We start from the raw sequence: 20,424 nt of genomic DNA, 5'->3' as shown, positions 1-20,424 counted from the left end.
ATTACCTGAGAGCCAGGGTGGATCGGCGGGGCTGACCTCTTCCCTTCCCCCGGTCAAGAGGCTCTGCGCTTATACCCCACTGAGGGTCCCTCAGCTGGGTCGATGGAGAGGACTCCCGACAGCGCCGCACCCTTCGTACACAGGGCTCTAGGCTGCATCCTGCTGCCCGCTGGTGGTCTCCACGCTAAAACCTCCTGGCCCTTCTTCTGGATACGGGGACAGGAGATCGCGAGGCCGCCGGCCGAACATCCGGAGCGGCCGGAGACTGCCTTGCGCAGGCGCCCTGGAGCGACACCGCTACTTCCGGGGCGCACTATGATGACTCGCTGGAGCGCGCGCGATCCGGAAGTTGGCGTGCATTCCAGGGTGGAGCGCACGCAGAACCGGAAGTGTGCCCCTTTGTCGTGCGTTCCATGGTGGAGTGCACTCCGAATGTTGGGCAGCAGAGGAAGACACCCCTGCAAGGAAACTGCAGTGGCTGTCATGGAGTGCGGGCCTTACATCACCTGGATCAGGTAAGACCCTTTAAAAGGGTACCCTTGTGCACACACTCCCTGACACAATGGAGTCTATCCTTGTAAGGTTAGAAGCCCCATCTGAGTCCCTGGGTAGTCTAAGTAATTTTCTACCTCAAATCCATCAGATCCACTAAAAACAGGTAGAATTGGGTATTAAATAAATATTCCCATGTCTCCCTTAAAATAGGATAGAGGAACCCAGAGATCCGGATCCTCTAAAAAATCACGAAGATGCATATCATGTAATTCTAAACTACAGGATTCCTATAAAAAGCAATTTTGTAAGGAATGCATCGCTAAAGTTCTTAAGGAGGAGAAGGGATCATTTCTAACAGACATGCGGTCTATGGTCTGGGAGGAAGTTAGAAATACGATTTCCGAACTCATACCCGCCCAAACATCCCAGATACCCCAGACTGTACAGTCCTCCTCCCGCCATAAAAGACCTAGGTTAGAAATGAAGGAATCATCTGAGGAAGGGGAATATCTGGATTCCTCCTTGGAACAGAGTCAGGAAGGAGAAGAAGAAACTCTCTTCCAAATACCTTCGAAAGAAAGGAAAATATATATGTTTTCAATTGAACATATAGATGATCTATTAGTGATGAGCGAGCATGCTCGCCCCTGCTCGGTACTCGCCCGAGCATCTCCATACTCGAGATGCTCGGAGCTCGCCGAGTACTTTCGAGATGCTCGGGCGTGAGCTCTGGTCCCCGTCCTGCATGTTTGGCACTATTTAGAGCTCCAATCATGCAGGGATTGTCTGCCACTCACTGTAATGTCACAGCCATGGTGGTTGTGGCATTACAGTGATTGGCCAAATCGATGGGAACAGTGCTCACAGTGAAACATGAAAAGCCGGCAATTCATCAGCGGCATACACAGGTACCCGACAATTTAGAATAGAAAGAATAGAGCATCACACATAGATTAGATATAGAAACATGTCAGTCACATATATAATAAGTAGAGTGACAGTGTTGGTTACTGTACTTGTCATTTAGTGTTAAAATAAAGGATTTATTAAAAGAAAAATTGGCGTAGGGTTCCCCGTAATTTTAGTCTCTAGCGAAGGTTAAGCAGACGGCTGGGGCAGATGTTTGAAGCCTGGGAAGGGGGTAATACCCACGGAGCTTCCCAGGCTACTAATATCAGCCCCCAGCTGAATACCTAGCCTTTACCAGCTATTAAAATGGGGGACCCCCCCAAAAAATAACGTGGGGTCCCCCCTATTTTAATAGCTAGCAAAGGCTAGGCAGACAGCTGGGGGCTCTTATTAATAGCCCAGGAAGGGTGCCATGAATATTGGCCCCCTCCCAGGCTAGAAACATCAGCCGCCCCAGAAATGGCGCTTCTCAGTGTCTGCGGGATGACAGGCTGGATGGCAGCTTTCTGCTGCGATCCAGCCTGTCATGTGAATGTAGCAGAGCTGGAGCCGTCCTGGGAACCATGGAAAGGTAAGGATGAGGTTGGTTTATTATTTTATTTTTATTGCAGGAGATCGTTGGCTTCAGCTGGAATGGGCGTGATGGCAAGTATGGTTTAATTTAGAACATTAAAGAATTGTGTGTTTATTTCAATTAAAGGACTTTTATTCTGGGTGTTTGTGTTTTTAATATAACTTTGACTATGGGGTTAGTAATGGGGGTGTCTTATAGACGCCTCTCCGTTACTAACCTGGGCTTGAAGTCAGCTGGCATTATAAGCTGACATCAACCCCAGCCCTATTACCCCACTGCCACCGCTATAGGGCCGTGGGAAGAGCGAGGCTAAGTGCCAGAATTGGCGGCTGATGGCTGATGTTTCTAGCCTGGGAGGGGGCCAATATTCATGGCACCCTTCCTGGGCTATTAATAACAGCCCCAAGCTGTCTGCCTAGCCTTTGCTAGCTATTCAAATAGGGGGGACCCCACGTCATTTTTTTTTGGGGGGGGGGTCCCCATTTTAATAGCTGGTAAAGGCTAGGTATTCAGCTGGGGGATGATATTAGTAGCCTGGGAAGCTCTGTGGGTATTACCCCCTTCCCAGGCTTCAAACATCTGCCCCAGCCTTCTGCTTAACCTCCGCTAGAGACTAAAATTACGGGGAACCCTACTCCAATTTTTCTTTTAATAAATCCTTTATTTTAACACTAAATGACAAGTACAGTAACCAACACTGTCACTGTACATATTATATATGTGACTGACATGTTTCTATCTATCGAATCTATGTGTGATGCTCTATTCTTTCTGTTCTAAATTGTCGGGTACCGGTGTATGCCGCTGATGAATTGCCGGCCGGCTTTTTTAAAGAGAACGGGTGCATGAAAATCGGAGGGCACTAGTGTGTTCCAAGTGCCCTGCTATGTTTTTCATGCACCCTCCTATATACCTTGCCTGCCTGTCTGCCTATATATTCTGCCTGCCTGACGTTTAATTGAGCACCGTTCCCATCGTTTTGGGCAATTTTTGACCTTCTGCAGACCGCCGGGGGGGGGGCCACCAGAAAAATGCTCGAGTTTCCCATAGACTTACATGGGTGCTCGACCTGAGCAACAAGCCCAGAGTATTCCAATGTCGAGCACCCGAGCATTTTAGTGCTCGCTCATCACTATGATCTATTAAAGTCCGTGAGGAGCACTATGAATTTAGAAGACACTCACGTACCCATTTCTAAGCAGGATGAAATGTTTTCAGGCCTTAAAAGACAAAGAAATAGTCTTTCCAGTTAATGAGAACATTAAAGCTATGATTCTCGAGGAATGGGAAGATGCAAAGAAAATACTCACCATTCCGAGAGAATTTAGGGTCCGGCTTCCATTCAACCCTGAGGGTATCAAACTATGGGAGGAAGTTCCCAAAGTGGATATTCCCATTGCAAAAGTTGCAAGAAAAACGTCTATTCCTTTTGAGGACACTTTCTGTCTAAAGGACCCAATGGACAGGAAAGCAGAGACTATGCTGAAAAGATGCTGGGAAACATCAGCTGCGGTTATAAAAACCAATATAGCGGCTACCTCTGTAGCTAGGTCTATGTGTCTATGGATAGACGAGCTGTCAAATCACATAGTCTCTAATACCCCTAGAGAAATAATATCAGAATTCCTGCCATTATTAAAAATAGCGACACAGTTTTTGGCTGACACATCAGCTGAATCTGTTAGATTCACATCCAGAAGTAGTGTCCTATTCAATTCGGCAAGGCTCACGATTTGGCTCAAAACTTGGACTGAGGATAGCCATTCAAAAAATAAGCTTTGTTCTATGCCCTTTTCTGGTTCCCAGGTTTTCGGTCCAGTCCTTGATGAGATTCTGGAAAGGGCGTCTGATACAAAGAAAGGGTTTCCCGAAGAAAAAAAAAGAGATATCAGCCCTTTCTTAAATCCCGCCCCCGGTCCCCTAAACCAGACTATAGGGGTAAAGGTAAAACGGGGAGATGGTCCTACAAAAAAGGGGGAAGAGATAGCGCAGCCCAGTTTTTCTCTTGCCCTCAGAGTAGACCCTGACTCTATGGGGGTTGTGGGGAGGCTTCGTTTTTTTGGGGAAAAATGGCAGGCCATAACAAAAAGCCGATGGCTTCTGCACACAATAAAAGAGGGGTACAAAATAGAATTTTCCCATCCTCCCCCACAACGTTTTCAGATTACCCACTCTCTCAGGCCCTTTGGCTCGATGTAATAACCCTGGAGTCTGTAGGTCCGGTGGAACAAGTACCTCCCTTGGAAATAGGACTAGGCAACTATTTCTCCCTCTTCTCGATCTTGAAACAGTCGGGCAAAAGACGTACGGTAATAAATCTAAAGCCCCTAAATCATTCAGAGCAGTACAGAAGATTCAAGATAAAGACAATCAGGTCCAGCATCCCTCTAATACAAAAAAGATTCAGTAATGTGCACCCTAGATCTCCGGGATGCATATTATCACGTCCCTATCCATCTGACCCATCATCAGTACTTGAGATTTGCCCTAGAACGAGGAGACAGAGTATATCATTTCCAGTTTACTTGTCTTCCTTTCGGTCTGTCATCGGCTCCCAGAATTTTTACAAAGCTAATAACGGAGGTTGCAGCTTTCCTCAGAAAACAGGGCATAATTATAATACCATATCTGGACGATATATTGTTAGTGGCCGAATCAGAGCCCGCTCTTCTCCAACAACAAATAAAGACAATCAAAACCCTACAAACCTTAGGATGGAGAATCAATTGGGAAAAATCAAGTCTCCAACCAAGCACCGAAAAGGTGTTCTTAGGAGTACTTCTAAACTCTCATCTCCAGATTTCTTCCCTGCCTCTAACGAAACAGCAGGAAATCGGTCTCAAAATCCGAAATTTCCAGAAAGACTTTCACGACGGTCAGATTTGCCATGGGAATTCTAGGTCTACCTCTTGAAGCTCGTCAAGAGAATGCCAAGAGTGTGCAAAGCAGTCATCAAAGCAAAAGGTGGCTACTTTGAAGAACCTAGAATATAAGACATATTTTCTGTGGTTTCACACTTTTTTGTTAAGTATATAATTCCACATGTGTTAATTCATAGTTTTGATGCCTTCAGTGTGAATGTACAATTTTCATAGTCATGAAAATACAGAAAAATCTTTAAATGAGAAGGTGTGTCCAAACTTTTGGTCTGTACTATATGTATGTGTAGATAGATAGATCAGCCATAGAACTGATAAGGGGCATGGAGGATCTTGGTTATGAGGAAGGACTGAAAGAATTAAGTGTATTTATTCTTGAGAAGAGATGTCTAAAGGGGAACATGATTAACTTGTATTGGTCATAGATAACCCATACAAAAATGGTCAAAAGTTGTTACATGTAAAACTCAAGACATGGGGGCACCCTCTACAGCTGGTGACCAAAAAGTTCACTCTGTATAGGGGACAAATCATGGAACAGTATGGAAAAGACTTGCTCTTTTGGGCACATCGAAGCATGCCTTTTGGTGGTACCTGTACCCCATTTCCCATCCCTTGGATGAACACGTGTCTTTTTTCAACCGTGCTAACGATCTAACCATGTCAATGAGGCAAAGTGTCCAAAGAACATTTAATATGACACAATTCACAGTAGATGCCATGAAGTAATATTCCTAGCCTTTTTTAATAATGTCACTGGTAGTTAAGGAGGTTGTGGATACAGACAACAGAAGGCCTCCTGCAAATTGTGTACCACAATAAATGTTTGTTAGACTCTGTGTCATACAATAGAGTGTGGAGCAAATTCTATGGTTTCTACTGGACTAGGGTCACACTGCCAGCGTCAGACTGTGTAAGTCCGCTTGTCAATGAATTCATGCAAAAAGCGACAGTAAGTAAACATGCTCCAGAAAGGCCATTTTTAAAGTATTCGCTAAAAATAAAGATATGTCAAGACAGCCAACATGTTTTTTTTCTTGAGGGATGCGATAGGACCAGACATCCAGTTATGTATGATAACAACTGCCCAAATAGAGCTGTGAAAGAGGCTAAATCCCTAAAACTGGAAGAGATCAGGCAGTTATAATAACCAGCCCTTTCTTCAACTTTGTCTACAAGGTAAAAAGTACATGCTCCCAGTGAAAAACTTTCACTGGGAGCATGTACTTTTTACCTTGTAGACATAGCCCAATCTTAATTTGCAACCCACTGGAGAAAGAGCATCCTCCTTAAGTGTGATATATAATAACAGACCGTCCTGATCTCTCTGCAAAGTTGAGTACAAGTTGCCATGAATACAACACACATGAGTGTCATTGCTAATATCTTTGAGCTCTCCTCTCCAGACAGGCAGTGTTGGGGGTGGATTGTATAGCAGAGGTGACAGTGCTTTGAGGGGAAGAGAGATATTTGAGGTGTTTCTTATGTGACACACCTAAATACAGCTATGCTGGCCCTTCACCACTGAATATAGTGACCTTATCTGAAAGTCACACACTGAGAAACCTGTTCTGAGCTATTGTTGGGACGTGTTATTTTTCTCCTGTGTGTTGCTACCTGGTTATGATTGGACAACATCATAAAAGTACAAGCCCCCAATGAAAACGCTCTAATAATATACACTTGGACTTAACGAAAATAAACTCATTAACTGCAAATACTTTGATTGCTAATATCTCCCCAACGGAGATTAATTAAAATAATGATTCTGCTTTGCAGCCAGTATTATATCGTGTATCCAGTTAACCAAATTCTTCAAGTTGTAAGAAAAGATGCTCCATGATTATCTCATGAGGAATAAAATACATTTAATTAAACTTTTTTTTTTTTTTTAATTATCTTTCAGGCATTGCAAAGCTATGCATGTTTGTATTGTACTTCATTACCTAATTTTGCATCCTTATTATGTTTTTTGTTCAGATATTTTTTTTTGAATTTCAAAAGTATAAGAAAAAAATAGAACAAATCAACCCCAACAGTCCATCCCTTTCACCACTTCTGAGAAAATAATCTCCTAAACATGAAAAAACTGAACTACTCGTATAAGGGCATGGGAGATCACTTCTGTCATGTTGTGTTTCCATCAGTTCATTGGGTCAGAAAGACGCAATCTTTTTAAATATTAAAAAGGGACCTTTAATAAAACAGTATACGATCTCTAACTAGATAAAGGGGTCAGACCCCAACTCATTAAGTCCATAAAGCCTCATATTTGTCAGTTGTATGTCTCTTACGATGAATACCTTTCTCCATTGAAATAAGCCAATTGGCCTTGGCAAGTTCCCGTATCCAATGTTGTGCGATAAGCTTTCAAGCCATATATAACATTCGCACTACTGCTGTGTTGTGTGGTTCAAAAGCATGGAGGTCTTCAACATATCCCAAGAAAAATATGAAGCGGGAAAGATCAACAGTCACAGTATAATTCTATTTATCAGCTTAACCACAGCACCCAAAAGCCTTCGCAGTAGGGTCAGGGTTTTTTTAGCTCATAGTGGCAGTGGCAACATTTTGGTTCTAAAGTATGGACCTTTCTCAAGCAGTGATGGCATACAAATGCCATATATTTAAAGGCAAAGTGATTAGAAAGGTGATTCTACAATGTTATAAAAATACATATATAAGGTGAATATACAGATATGACTGTGCATATACATTAAAAATACCTGGAAGTGAAGGAATTGTAGTATCACAGTGTACAGATGAGTGCAATTGTGCACCAGGTGAAAATATCACAATTAAATATAGCTCACCCTGTAGGTCACAGGAACAACTATAGAACAAAACCACTGTATTCAGCATCCTAATTAACCCACTGCACATGTCAGAACAAAATGCAGGTGTGCAACGTGGTTTCGCACATGGTACAACTGAGATAAAAGGATATGTGAAAGGGCTGGATCTTATTAAAGACACAGCACTATATATTACACACATGAGAAAAAGTATTTGATACACTGCCGAATTTGTAAGTTTTCCCACCTACAAAGAATGGAGAGGTCTGTAATTTTTATCGTAGGTACACAGAAGCTAAAAATAAAAAAAACAAAGTCACATTGTATGATTTTTAAAAAATTAAATTGCATTTTATTGTATGAAATGAGTATTTAATCACCTACCAACCAGCAAGAATTCTGGCTCTCACAGACCTGTTAGGTTTTCTTTTCTTTTTCTACTGTGCACTCATTATCTGTATTAATTGTATCATTTTTACATAACTAATTTGCATTTGATTGCATGAAATCATGACCCCATCCATCCTCCCTTCAATACAGTGCAGTAGTCATGTCCCCTTTTCAGAAAATCACCCGCCAAAAGTATGATGTTTCCACCACCATACTTTAAGGTTTGGTACGGTGTCTTTGGGTTTGTACTCTTCTTCTTCTTCCTCCAAACACGGCGAGTGGAGTTGATATCAAAAAAGTTCTATTTTGGTCTCATCTGGCCCCATGATCTTTTCCCATGCCTCCTCTGGATTATCCAGATGGTCATTGGTGAACATCAAACGGGTCTAGACATGTGCTTGTGTGAGCAGGGGGACCTTGCTTGCTCTGCAGGATTTTTATCCATAAGAATGCTCAGAATCCTCCTTACCCCATGAGGCAAAATCTCGCATGGAGCCCCAGACCAAAGAAGATTGACACTCGGCTTGTGTTTCTTCCATTTTCTAATAATTGTGCCAACAGTTGTTGCCTTCTCACCAAGCTGCTTGCCTGTTGTCCTGTAGCCCATCCCAGCCTTGTGCAGGTCTACAATTTTGTCCCTGGTGTCCCTAGACAGCTCTTTGGTCTTGGCCATAGTGGAGAGGTTGGAGTGTGATTGATTGAGTGCGTGGACAGGTGTCTTTTATATACAGTAGGTAACATGTTCAAACCGGTGCAATTAATACAGGTAATGCAATGTGATTTTCTAGTTATTATTTTTAGATTCTGTCTCTCACAGGTGAAGTGTACCTACGATAAAAACTACAGACCTCTCCATTCTTCGTAGGTGGGAAAACTTGCTAAATCGGCAGTGTATCAAATACTTATTTTCCTCACTGTACATATAAAAATACAACACGATGAGCCTCGCTAAGGGAAGGTTGTGGTGTTCTTGCAAGTATATCTTGCCAGTGTTCTTCCTCCAATAGGGCCCAAATCTCCCTTTTTTTTTTTATACACATTGAGTATTGCTCCAATATTGTACTCTCAAGATGCATCCTAACCTCTGAAACACTACCCTGCAGTAGTGCTAGTTCATGCTTCTTTAGAAGCCACTCAGTGAGATCTCTCCACTATATACAGTCTATGTACGGGGATTCCTCTGTCTTAGTATAGTATGGGCAACAGAGAGGGAAAGTCCTGCACACAGACTGAGCAGCAGTTGGGGAGCTACTGAAGGAACATGTACTGGGCACTAGAAACAGCAAAGCGTTTGGGATGGAAGTAATCAAAGTAAGGTAATAAAGTACTGTATATTACAAAAAGTGATAACTTTTCAGTGCCTGGAGGATTTTTTAAATAAAAATAGTTTAGTTGCTGTGCAGACATATCATCTAATCACATTTTTGTTTCTGCACAATGCTGCTCATGACCGCACACTTTGATTTCTTGATTCTCTAGGTTCATTGATTAGTGGGTAATTATATATTAGAGATGTTTTTTCAGGATATCCTTTCAAATTCTGCAGTTGCCCCTTCTGCTGGTCTCTCTTGTTATCTAGATTTTGGTAAATGACTTTTTGTTGATAATAATATTGCATGACTATGGCAGTCAGTTGTAGCTGCCCGCGGTTACATGTCATTCAATCTTTCTTTTTTTGCATTTCAATATAGATGACTCAAGGTGCACAAGCATGTCAGATACTTGTGAGAGTCCACCGTATTCACTTGATTGTACAGAGGACGACTTTGACCTTTCGCAGGACAGCGATGAAAAATATGGAGATCGACCATACAACCAAGGAGTTGATGACAGAGAGATGGAAGAAAGTGAATATGTATCACAACAGAATATTGAAGAGTGTCACTATGCCTCCGATGGTAGTGGAGAAGATGAGACAAACTCTTGTGACTGGAAACTGGAAGTTGATTATATTTCAAAGGACTGTAAGAAGGAAATAGGGGATCTCACAGAGGCGTATAAAGACGAAATGGACGATCTCATAGAGGCCTGTAAGGCAGAAATGGATGATTTCACAGAGAACTGTATGGATGAACTCACAGAGGACTCTAAGGAGGAAACGGAGGATCTTGGAGAGAACTATAAAGGGGAAACTGAGAATCTCGGAGAGGAGCAAAAAGAGGAAACGGAAGATCTCAGAGAGGACTGTAAAGAGGAAGCGGAGAATCCTAGGGTAAACTGTAAAGAGGAAACGGAAGATCTCAGACAGGACTGTAAAGAGGAAGCGGAGAATCCTAGGGCAAACTGTAAAGAGGAAGCGGAGAATCTCAGAGAAGATTGTAAGAAGGAAACAGACTATAGCAGGAAGGATTGTAAACAGGAAAAGGCAAGAAAACAAAGTCACTGTAAATATGAAGATGATCGAGTTCAACAGTTTTTTGAGGTAGAGCAGAATGAAGAGTATATTTTTTCCATAGTAATATACCCTGTTGTCAAATGTCATCTGCAGGAAAATATTTTAACCATGTTTGGCTGTGTAACTGGAACAACAGTTAACAGGAAGAAAGTGAAGTTATATTCTCACTACAGCTTCTCGCTTCCAGTCATCGGATGTGTGCGGGAGGCTGTTATAGCCACCGCACACTATACTGCTTATATGTGTGTGTATGTAATGTATGTAATGTATGTATGTATGTATGTATGTATGTACAAGCAAGCTGTCCATCAGGGAGTAGGGGGAGTGATAAGCCGAACTTACTGTAAAGTGAGCAGTATCTGTTATAGCCCCCCCTGCACCACCCTGTTGACAAGAAGAGAGCAACTGCAGGGAGAATATAACTTAATTTTCTCTCTTTAGCCGCCTTCCACTTTCCCTGACAAACATGATTAAAATGCCATTTACCTGCAGGTTACTACTAAATCTCCAGGGAAATAGAATAGTGCTTTTGTAGGTGACAGGTTTTCTTTAAGTCTTTAGTGATTTACGTAAAGTTCTTGGGTGTTTTTAGTGTAGGGAATATGGGGCAGCAACGGTTCGGTTACTGGCACTCATAGATTCCTATGAGATCTCTACTCTTGAAATACATGTGTTTTTATTCGGTTTTCATTTTTAAAGCCATTTGGTATTCTGCTGTCAGTTCTAGCCTTCATAATAGCAAAGAGGAACTCTGTTGCACATATATCAAATTAAAAATTCGGTTGGGTAGATCTCCTGACATGTATTTTTTAGTAGATACTTGTATTCCTCAGGAACTAACCATTCTGGAACATCTGTTTAAGAACTCTGTGTTGTGCTGTTCCTCTGTTATTCCTGTTAAAAATGTATGAATTAATTGTCAAATGGTCGTTACACCTTGAGTGCTCAATTGGTGCTAATAATTAAAATGTGTGTGGAGACACCCCTTTTCAAGGTAAGCGGAAACATTCACTTTGTATTCAGGAAGAACAGCAGAGTAATAGGTATAATAACAGATTGTGAATTGCTACAGTTTACTAGAACGGACCTGTTGGGAGTGGTGGCACATCCTCGTAAAGAGGGAAACTCCTAAATACAACTGTAAGCGTAACGGTACATTTTTACACTCATTAGGAAGAGTTGTTAAAAGATGTGAAAATTGAGGTGATATCGGATGGAGAATGGGAGGAAGAGACCTCTTGGTGGGGTGAACCTGGAAGAGATATCTTCATGGAGGAAAATCCTGAAGACATCCGCCCAGGTAAGAGTTCAATTTATTACTAGAATATATGTTTGTTATGTGTTCTTATGAACCTATCTGATAATTTGCTCTGAACATAACTAAAGGGAATCTATCAGTGGGATCATCCCTCCTAAATTGTATAAATTGGTATGCAGGTCATAGAAAGTTGAATAAAGTGATACCTTGATATCTGCGAGCTGATATCTCTTTGCAGAAGGATCCATGTTTTTTCTAATATTTAAATGAGCTGTTGTGATCTATCGGCCGGACATAGATCTCCCTGAGAATCTGCCTCCATAACTTATTTTAAATGAAAGGCTGCATTACCAGTGTGATACATGTAATGACTGACAGTCTTCACTCCTGATTTACATGTCTCACACTGGTAATGCCCCCTTTCATTTAAAATAAGCTCTGGAGGCAGATTCTCAGGGAGATCTATTACCGGCCCATAGATTTATTTTTTTTTAAACAATTACACATTGCATTTCGTAATAGAAAACATCCAGAGACATCACATCAACACAGATCTACAGCTCTTACATTGATGAGAACACATTAAAATAAACTGGTCAGATGGGTTATCGCATGCATATGAATAATTTCTTTGCCCTGTGGATGTCGCATCTTCTGAATTTATATAAAGAGTAGAGAAAAAGCGTATTTACCTAATTAGGATACCATCCAAACTTTGAACCCTCAACCACAACTTATCAAACTTTTGCTGTCTTTATCCTTTCCATGCTCAGATTGACTCTCATCGTAATATATATGGACCTAAATGCCTGCCCCTATAAGCAACATTTGTCACTTATAACTTGTGGTTTTCTATTTGTTCTCATATCCCTTTGAAATTTACTCTCCCAGCTCAAACCCTTTGCCTAAGTAGAGACCGTAAGACACGAAGAATTCAAATAGTCCCATATTTTGGAGAATTTTAATGGACAACCTCTGTTTTGGTATACTATCTTTTCGAATGGGATGATTGAGTTAACCAATGCGATCCAAGATCGCAATGTTGGCTGTGAATTGGCCATCCATCTCAATGCCGACAATTTCCTGGCCAAAAATAAGGTTTCTCTGTTGATAGCAAGTATGTATACAAGCTGGATATAAGACCTTGTGGACCCTGAGATTTAAGTATTCCTATTAAGGGAAATGAGGAAATAGTTTGATTTATTTCTAAATTCTGTAAGTGAGAGCTGAGCCCAGTTCTAAGTTGGAGGTACCTGAAGAATTGAGATCTTGGAACCTTATTTTGCACCTGTTCAAATTACCTCAGTATAGACCTTTTCATAAATGTCTCTTAAAAAGTAGACCCCACAAGCTATCCAAAAGGAGGCCGATGGATGTTCCACTAATGTCGCAAAATACGGATTCCCCCATATAGGCATTTCTATAGGCATTTCAGCTATAACATGTGTAAAGTCAATCCTTTTCTTTGCTTGTTTCCATACCGTTCTCTCCAATCTATGTAGGGGTAACATCTTAATGGCAGTAGATTTATTCAATTCTAAAAAGCCCAGTAAACAACCTGTGCCTAAAACGTGTGCCAAGTAGTTCTCAGAATTTGGTAACTGGAAGTCAGGCATCCAACTACGGATCGCTTTTAGTTGACCTGCTAAATAATATAGATGGAAGTCAGGCAGAGCTGCTTCTCCCATATCTTTAGGCCTTTGAAGGGTAGATAACTTGAGTTTAGGTCTGGAATTCCCCCAAATAAATGTGGACATTAAAGAGTTAAGAGATGTGAAGAATTTTTTAGGGACCGGTACTGCACTATGTTGTAATATATAGTTAAATTTAGGGAGTAAAATCATCTTAATTAAGTTAATTCTTCCTGACACTGATAGCGGTAATTTCCCCCACAAAGAAAATTTACATTTAGCGTATTCTAATAAAGGGAGAATATTACTCGAGAGGTCCTCTCTATCATTTCTATCAATCATAATTCCCAAGTATTTGAAACATGACACTACAGGTAAAGGAGATAACGTTTCCAAATCAGCATTCGGAGTGGGCGACAGAGACATAAGATAAGACTTATCCCAATTTATAAAGAGACCTGAATATTCACTAAACTTATCAATAGTCGATATAACATATGGAAAAGTATCTTTAACCTTGTCCATAAAAATTATCATGTCATCTGCATATCAACCAATTTTTTTTTTTTTTGAACAATCATTTTTATTAAAGGTTTTAACATTTGGATAAAGCAGGAGTACAAACATTTCACATCAAAGCTTTACATGAATACTCAAAGATAGAAAATCCCCATAAACCAATTTTATCAGTTCTGTCTGCAATTGTAATTCCACTGATATCCTCAGATGATCATATTCTTATTGCAATTGCCAGAGCAAATGGAGCCGGAGACAACGGGCATCCCTGGCAAGTTCCCCTTTCCAACGAAAAAGATGTGGAGGATGTATTATTTATCACTATCTTAGGTTTGGGGGCCGCGAACAATATTTGAATCCAGGCCCAAAATTTAGGGCCAAAACCAAATTTCTCTAGGCAAACAAATAAAAACGGCCACTCCAGTGAGTCAAAAGCCTTGGCCGCATCCAATGAAGCCGAGGCCCAGTCATTTCCCGGTACCAGGGAGCTATATTGAGCTATTGATTGTACCCTTCTGATGTTAATAGAAGTGTTTTTTCCTGGCATAAAGCCTGTTTGGTCCGGGTGGACAACTGATAGTATCACCTTATTAAGTCTCATGGCTAGAATTGTAAGAATTTTGTAATCCACGTTTAATAGTGAAATAGGGCGAAATGATCCACACTCCAGAGGATTTTTTCCCTCCTTTTTTAAGACAATAATATTAGCATCATAAAAGGATTCAGGCAAGGAACCACTTTGCATCGCCTCTGAGAGTCTCTAGAAGCTGAGGCATCGAGACCCTTTGGTATCTATGGTAGAGTTCTATTGGTAGGCCATCGGGGCCCAGAGCTTTACTCAAAGCCATATCTGCCAGGGCTGCATTTATTTCCTCTAGAGTGATGTCTGCATCTAAAAGGGATTGTTGTGTGACACTTAATTTGGGAAAATCAAGATCTGCCAAATAAGTGAGACATTCTAATTTATTATGGGCACTTTGGGATTTATATAATGATTTATAAAAGTTTGAAAGCCACTTAGAATATCTTCTGCCGCCGTGACTATCTGGCCCCCTAATGTTCGAATCCTAAGAATAGCACTAGTCTTTGTTTCTGGCCCATAGATTTTAACAGCACATTAACATATTAAGAAAAATGTGAATTTCTCTGAAATAAAACATCAGATATCCTGGTATAATTTTATTCAATTTTCTGTGACCTGACGCCCATATAGACTGCTTAGGAGGGTTGATCATACTGACAGATTCCCTTTAAGAAGAATATGTAATTATGAGGTAATAACTGCTGATATACCAATTGACATGGTCAATATAGAGCTATTCTCATCTGAAATCTCTAGAATAGGACATCACGTTCTTATTTGTGGGAGTCCACCATTGAGACCCCTTACAGTGATATGCAAATTGATTTTATTTTATTTTTTTGTTGAAGGAATTGCGTCAGGGTTCAACTTGGTGGCTAAAGAGCCGACCGAATAACTGACCCTTTTAAAAACATTATGCTCAAGGTATGACAAACAGATATGTTGGACTGCAGCCTTGCACAAATGTCCTAAAGGAAAAAAGACACAAAAAATGCAAAATTCTGTTTTAAGGTACAGATTTGTCAGTGCACAACATGAAAAGTGAATATACTAAAACGTATAGATTTCCTAGGTGTTGTCAAGCTGAACTAAATGTTTTTTTTTCTTTTATACAGATTTAATGAAAAACAGAATGATTGCTGAGCAACGTCCAAGCACATTTTATCCTCACTCTAAAAAAGTAGATGGCGGTGTATCTCGGGATTATCAGGTGAATCCCTTCTCAAGAAAGAATAATCGTCACTAGCGTGCCGTTGACTATCATAGCATCCAGGCTAACTTGCCTTAATCTTGACCACCTTCGGGGACATTTTTTTTTAAAATGCATGTATTTGTGGCTAAAATTCTGTTTCTGTAATTAGTTTTCATTAAAAAAAATGGTACCGTTTACCTTCTATAGCCTCTGTATTGCACTTGTCTTTTGCTGGCTGCATCATTTATTCAGGGACAATCCGTCAGTGAGCTTGGTCTTCTGACGGTCTTACTGGAAAATTTGGATCTTCGATCTGTCTTTTCTGAACTCCTCTCAGATCATTTATGAGGGCAGACCACATCACAGTTGAATGTACAGGAAAACAAAAGCCTGTAAAACTCAAACGGTGCAACATTTTTTATGAAAACTAATTGCAAAAATATTTTATTTATCCCCAAGACATGTATTTAAAGGGGTATTCTTAAGTAGTCTTTTGATCCACTCAGTTTTGCAGTCTCCTTATTTCCTGGTTTATGGAGGGCAGGCACTCCTTTTTGAGTGAGAGTTCTCATCACTAGCACGTCCGTAGGGCTGAACTTTTCTAATTTTACTGTAACACATTCAGCTATCAGTGGTTTGTTCTGGAGTGTACACTGCTAGTATTATATTTATGGATAAAGGTAACAGGGCACTTGAATAAGCACACTGTTCAGGAAAGTGAGAGCCATATTAAGAGAACTGCTCTTGAAAATGCTTCTAGAGGTGACTGATGATTTTTCAAGATTTATAACCGCAGCTTGTAAAAAGCTGAGGGGGGAGGGAGGTCACCAGCTAACTTCTGTACAAAGATCAATGGGCTGCAGAGAGGTGGCTGAGATGTTAGTCTATGCTGATGCACACAGTGTCTGACATTGGCTTTTGCGTTGATGCCACATCAACAGCATGTCAGTTATCAATAAGCTCAGTGACTCTGAAGGGGATGTTCCATCTACACTGCCACATCTGTTGAGTGCACTGATTGCCCGTCAGTGTAATGTCAGCGCCCTAGCCAATGCCAGACAATAGAAGCATTGGTGGAGACTCGCTGCTGGACCTGAGAGAATTGTTTATTTCTTTATAATAATCTGCAGCCGAGGACATTCATTAACTGAAAGAGAAATGCCCATTGAACGCCTTACCTGTAGTGTAATTACTGGGCTGACTTGGCCAGGGTCTGGGCAGGAACTAGAGGCCGAGCTCCTTGGAAACCAGCTGTACACTATGTAAGATAAAAGCTCTCCTATCTGGAGAACCACAGCAGATGGAAAAAGCAAACAATTGCAGACTTGCTTATTTTCATTCTGGCTAACTAAAGCAGAGTGAAAACATGAGAATATCCCGTTTAAATAATAAAAAAAATGTTCTCAAGTTGGACAATCCCTTTAAGTAAGCCTTCAGCAGTACATTAGGGTGAGAATAGCCAGTACAGCTAAATTTTCATTCACATGCAGTGGTTCAGCCATTGACCTCCATGGTGGGTTCAATTTTAACCACTTGCTACCAGTTATACGGTGTGGTTTCGCTTTACAGATCTTTAATATGATGAGTCTTATTTTTTCTAACACCTTTTGTTTCTAACAGCTTCCTGTTCTGCCTGGAGAACGAGTGAATAAAAGCAATCAACAAGCTATGCTTAATTGCCACATTAATAATGGAACTACAACACTAGATAATGTTAATACAAAAAATTGTGCAAAAACTTTTCCTCTTTGTCAAGGTGAGCTGATGTCCCAGTTCAACTTTCCTGTTTCTCAAGAACATGTCCAAATCGGACAACTTCAAAAAAATATAAACACTGCCAGGAAAACTACCTCTGATATTCAGACACTACAAAACTTTTTGAGTGAAATGAACGAAAATAGAAGAATCGAAGAAATGCCTCACACAGAGCTAGATACACTGCTCTCAAAATTTATTCTGGTGGTGAAGCGCAAAGATGGCAATGAATATGAGCCTCACACCCTCCGCTGTATGGTTGGAAGTATTGACCGTTACTTGAAGGAACACAGCTACAACCACACAATCATTTATGGGAACAGCAAAGATTTTCCACTTACAAAACAGTCACTAAATGCAAAAATCAAATTTCTCAAAAAAATCGCCGAAAGCAATCCACCAATCAGGCAGGAGGCATTAACCGACATCGACATTAACAATCTCTATAAGACTGGAACTCTGTCATTAGATAATCCAACGAGTTTACTAAACTTGGTATTCTTCAATAATGGCATTCATTTCGCATTACGAACAAAGGAGCAGTACGCCTTACAGTGGGGCGACATCAAGTTAAAAATCGATTCCAGAGGGAACCAATACTTAGAGTATTCCGATCGGCAAACTGAAACTTTAGAAAATCGCAAGAATGTAAGGCAACTGAAACCCAGGATATATGCAACTCCACATATTCCAGACCGTGACCCAGTAAATGCATACTTAAAATATCAAAGCTTCAGGCCAGGTGCCATGATGACACCAGATTCACCATTTTATTTGGCACCAAATGTGAACTACAATCCAGCATTTTCTGAATGGTACAGGTCGACAAAAATAGGAATACAAAAAATTCGAGCCATGATGTCAACTATGAAGATTCGGGCTTCATTGCCCGAGTCCAAAAAGAAAGTTGGCTACATAACAAAAAGAAGACTAGCCGAAAGATTGACACAACACACTTTAGCCTCAGCGGCAATGGTACCGACAAGTCAACAAAATCACTTACACAGCTTTAACAACAAGCCAACTGTCATGGACATGAAGCAACATAAGTCAGGAATTATTATAAATAATTTCCATTCCACCTTGACACGACCATCACAAGAAAGGCTACCCATTGTGAGCAGCATCCAACCCCATCCTTCAACCAGCAGATATGGGGAATTACCTGTTCATAAAAGAAGCTTCTTGGCGACACAGATTGCCCAACAGCATAACTCGAACATGTACCTAAACTACCGGTACCTGACTTCTGAGGAACCGGCAAAAAAGCGCAAGCCTATGTATGACTTTAAAAAAGAGTAAAGTCCCTCACGTCTCACTGTAATGTAAATGTCCGACACGTCTGACCATTTTAGAAGGAACTGTTGGAAATAGCTGTCATCTAGACTTAGTTTAACTTTTCTATTTTAGTCTTATTGATGTGGTTTTTCATAAGGCTCTTTAAGCTATATTTATTCAACTTTTTAACTAAGTTGTTCAATGCTTATTTAAAAGAAATTTTACTTCTACACATTTTTTCCGAGTTTTTATTTAATGGAATTTAAAATCGTCAACTTTTTTCAAGCACTTAGATTTTTACTTTTTTTTTTCATTGTAATATAAGTTGATTAAAATGTAAGAATCTATTTTTCCATGATTGGGATTTGAATTAAGAGCTATCCTGTATGAGCTGCAGAAGTATGAGTAAAAGAAATATGAAAAAGTGGTTATGTCATCATACAATAAAAGGACAGCTTTTCTTGTGAAGTACAATGAAGGAAGGTCGTGATAAATTAGATTAGTTGCCGAATTCTGTCTTTTGCCTTCCTGACTTTTTTGAAGGACAGTATTTTACAAAATTCTCACTTCTATGTATTACAGGGATTGTTCCATGAAGAAAGTACATTTTAATCATTAGATATTGGAATAATCGTTTTACAACTTGATTTGTTAGAAAAAAAGTTCCTGTGCTGAGATAATCTTAGTGTGCCCCTGCTGTGTACTGTGTAATGGCTGTGACTGACCGTGCAGCGCTGCTCCAGTTCATCTGCACATACCACAGCTCCTGGTCGGCAGTGGTGGTGGGGGGAGCATAAGTTGCGTATGCCAAGTGAGTGTACAAACGAAACAGCAGGGACTCACTGTTGCTGCTTCCTGAGGTAACATATTTCCCTTCCTGAGGTAACATATTTCCCTTCCTGAGGTAACATATTTCCCTTCCTGAGGTAACCTATTTCCCTTCCTGAGGTAACATATTTCCCTTCCTGAGGTAACATATTTCCCTTCCTGAGGTAACATATATCCCTTCCTGAGGTAACGTATATCCCTTCCTGAGGTAACGTATATCCCTTCCTGAGGTAACGTATATCCCTTCCTGAGGTAACGTATATCCCTTCCTGAGGTAACGTATATCCCTTCCTGAGGTAACGTATATCCCTTCCTGAGGTAACGTATTTCCCTTGATGAGGTAACACAGGAGTGAGTGTTTCTGCCTTGTTTCCAGCCCTCTGAGCTCATCATAAATCATGTCAGTGAGGTATGAACTCCAGCCTTTCATGAGCTTATGAATCCCTGATTTGATTTACAATGATCTCACTCAACTGGTACGAGGCAGAAACATTCACTCCTTTGATAAAACCGGAAAATGTGTTACCTCAAAAAGTAGCTGCTGTTTCGTTTGCATGTTGACTTATCAGAAGTGACTTATGCTCCTTTCCGGCCAGGATCCGTGGTATGTACTGACCATGAACTGGAGCAGCTCTGCATGGTCGTACACAGCCATTACACAATACGTATCTCAGCATAAGAATTTTTTTTTTTTTTTTTTAACACATCCAATTGTTGAACTTGTTTATTATTCCAAGAGCTATTGATTAAAATTAACTTTTTGTTTGTTAGACCACCTCTCTAAGGGTCATGAAGAGAGGGACCACCAGTCAAATATGTATATATCTCTGCCTTTCTATATTCTTTTCTGTATATCATCAATTTTGTGGGCTCTTATTGGGACACTGTCGGCAGTGTCTGTTCAAATCAAGTACAGGTGCTCTGTGCATCATGGCATGGCTAAACA

The 20,424-nt window shown here is 40.6% G+C and overlaps 1 protein-coding gene across 4 annotated transcripts in view; it reads left to right on the top strand.

Moving 5' to 3' along the window:
* Positions 1-18,745, top strand: part of LOC141273127 (uncharacterized) — a 55,681-nt gene extending 36,936 nt beyond the window's left edge. For 3 of the 4 annotated variants that reach the window (XM_073684558.1, XM_073684559.1, XM_073684560.1), the window contains 4 exons: positions 9,734-10,464; positions 11,611-11,737; positions 15,541-15,635; positions 17,238-18,738. In XM_073684558.1, the coding sequence (XP_073540659.1) occupies positions 9,734-10,464; positions 11,611-11,737; positions 15,541-15,635; positions 17,238-18,674 (2,390 nt within the window). In that variant the 3' untranslated portion in view covers positions 18,675-18,738. Of the gene's footprint in view, positions 1-9,733; positions 10,465-11,610; positions 11,738-15,540; positions 15,636-17,237 lie in introns of all 4 variants that reach the window. The other variant, XM_073684561.1, reaches the window with a different exon arrangement.
* The last annotated feature ends 1,679 nt before the right edge of the window (positions 18,746-20,424 follow it).

This window comes from Phyllobates terribilis, unplaced genomic scaffold, assembly GCF_046119375.1.
Source record: "Phyllobates terribilis strain yellow unplaced genomic scaffold, ASM4611937v1 Scaffold_5__5_contigs__length_657084704, whole genome shotgun sequence".
In the NCBI taxonomy this organism is placed as follows: domain Eukaryota; kingdom Metazoa; phylum Chordata; class Amphibia; order Anura; family Dendrobatidae; genus Phyllobates; species Phyllobates terribilis.
Note: the sequence above shows the minus strand (reverse complement) of the source record. Positions and strands in the feature narration are given on the sequence as shown.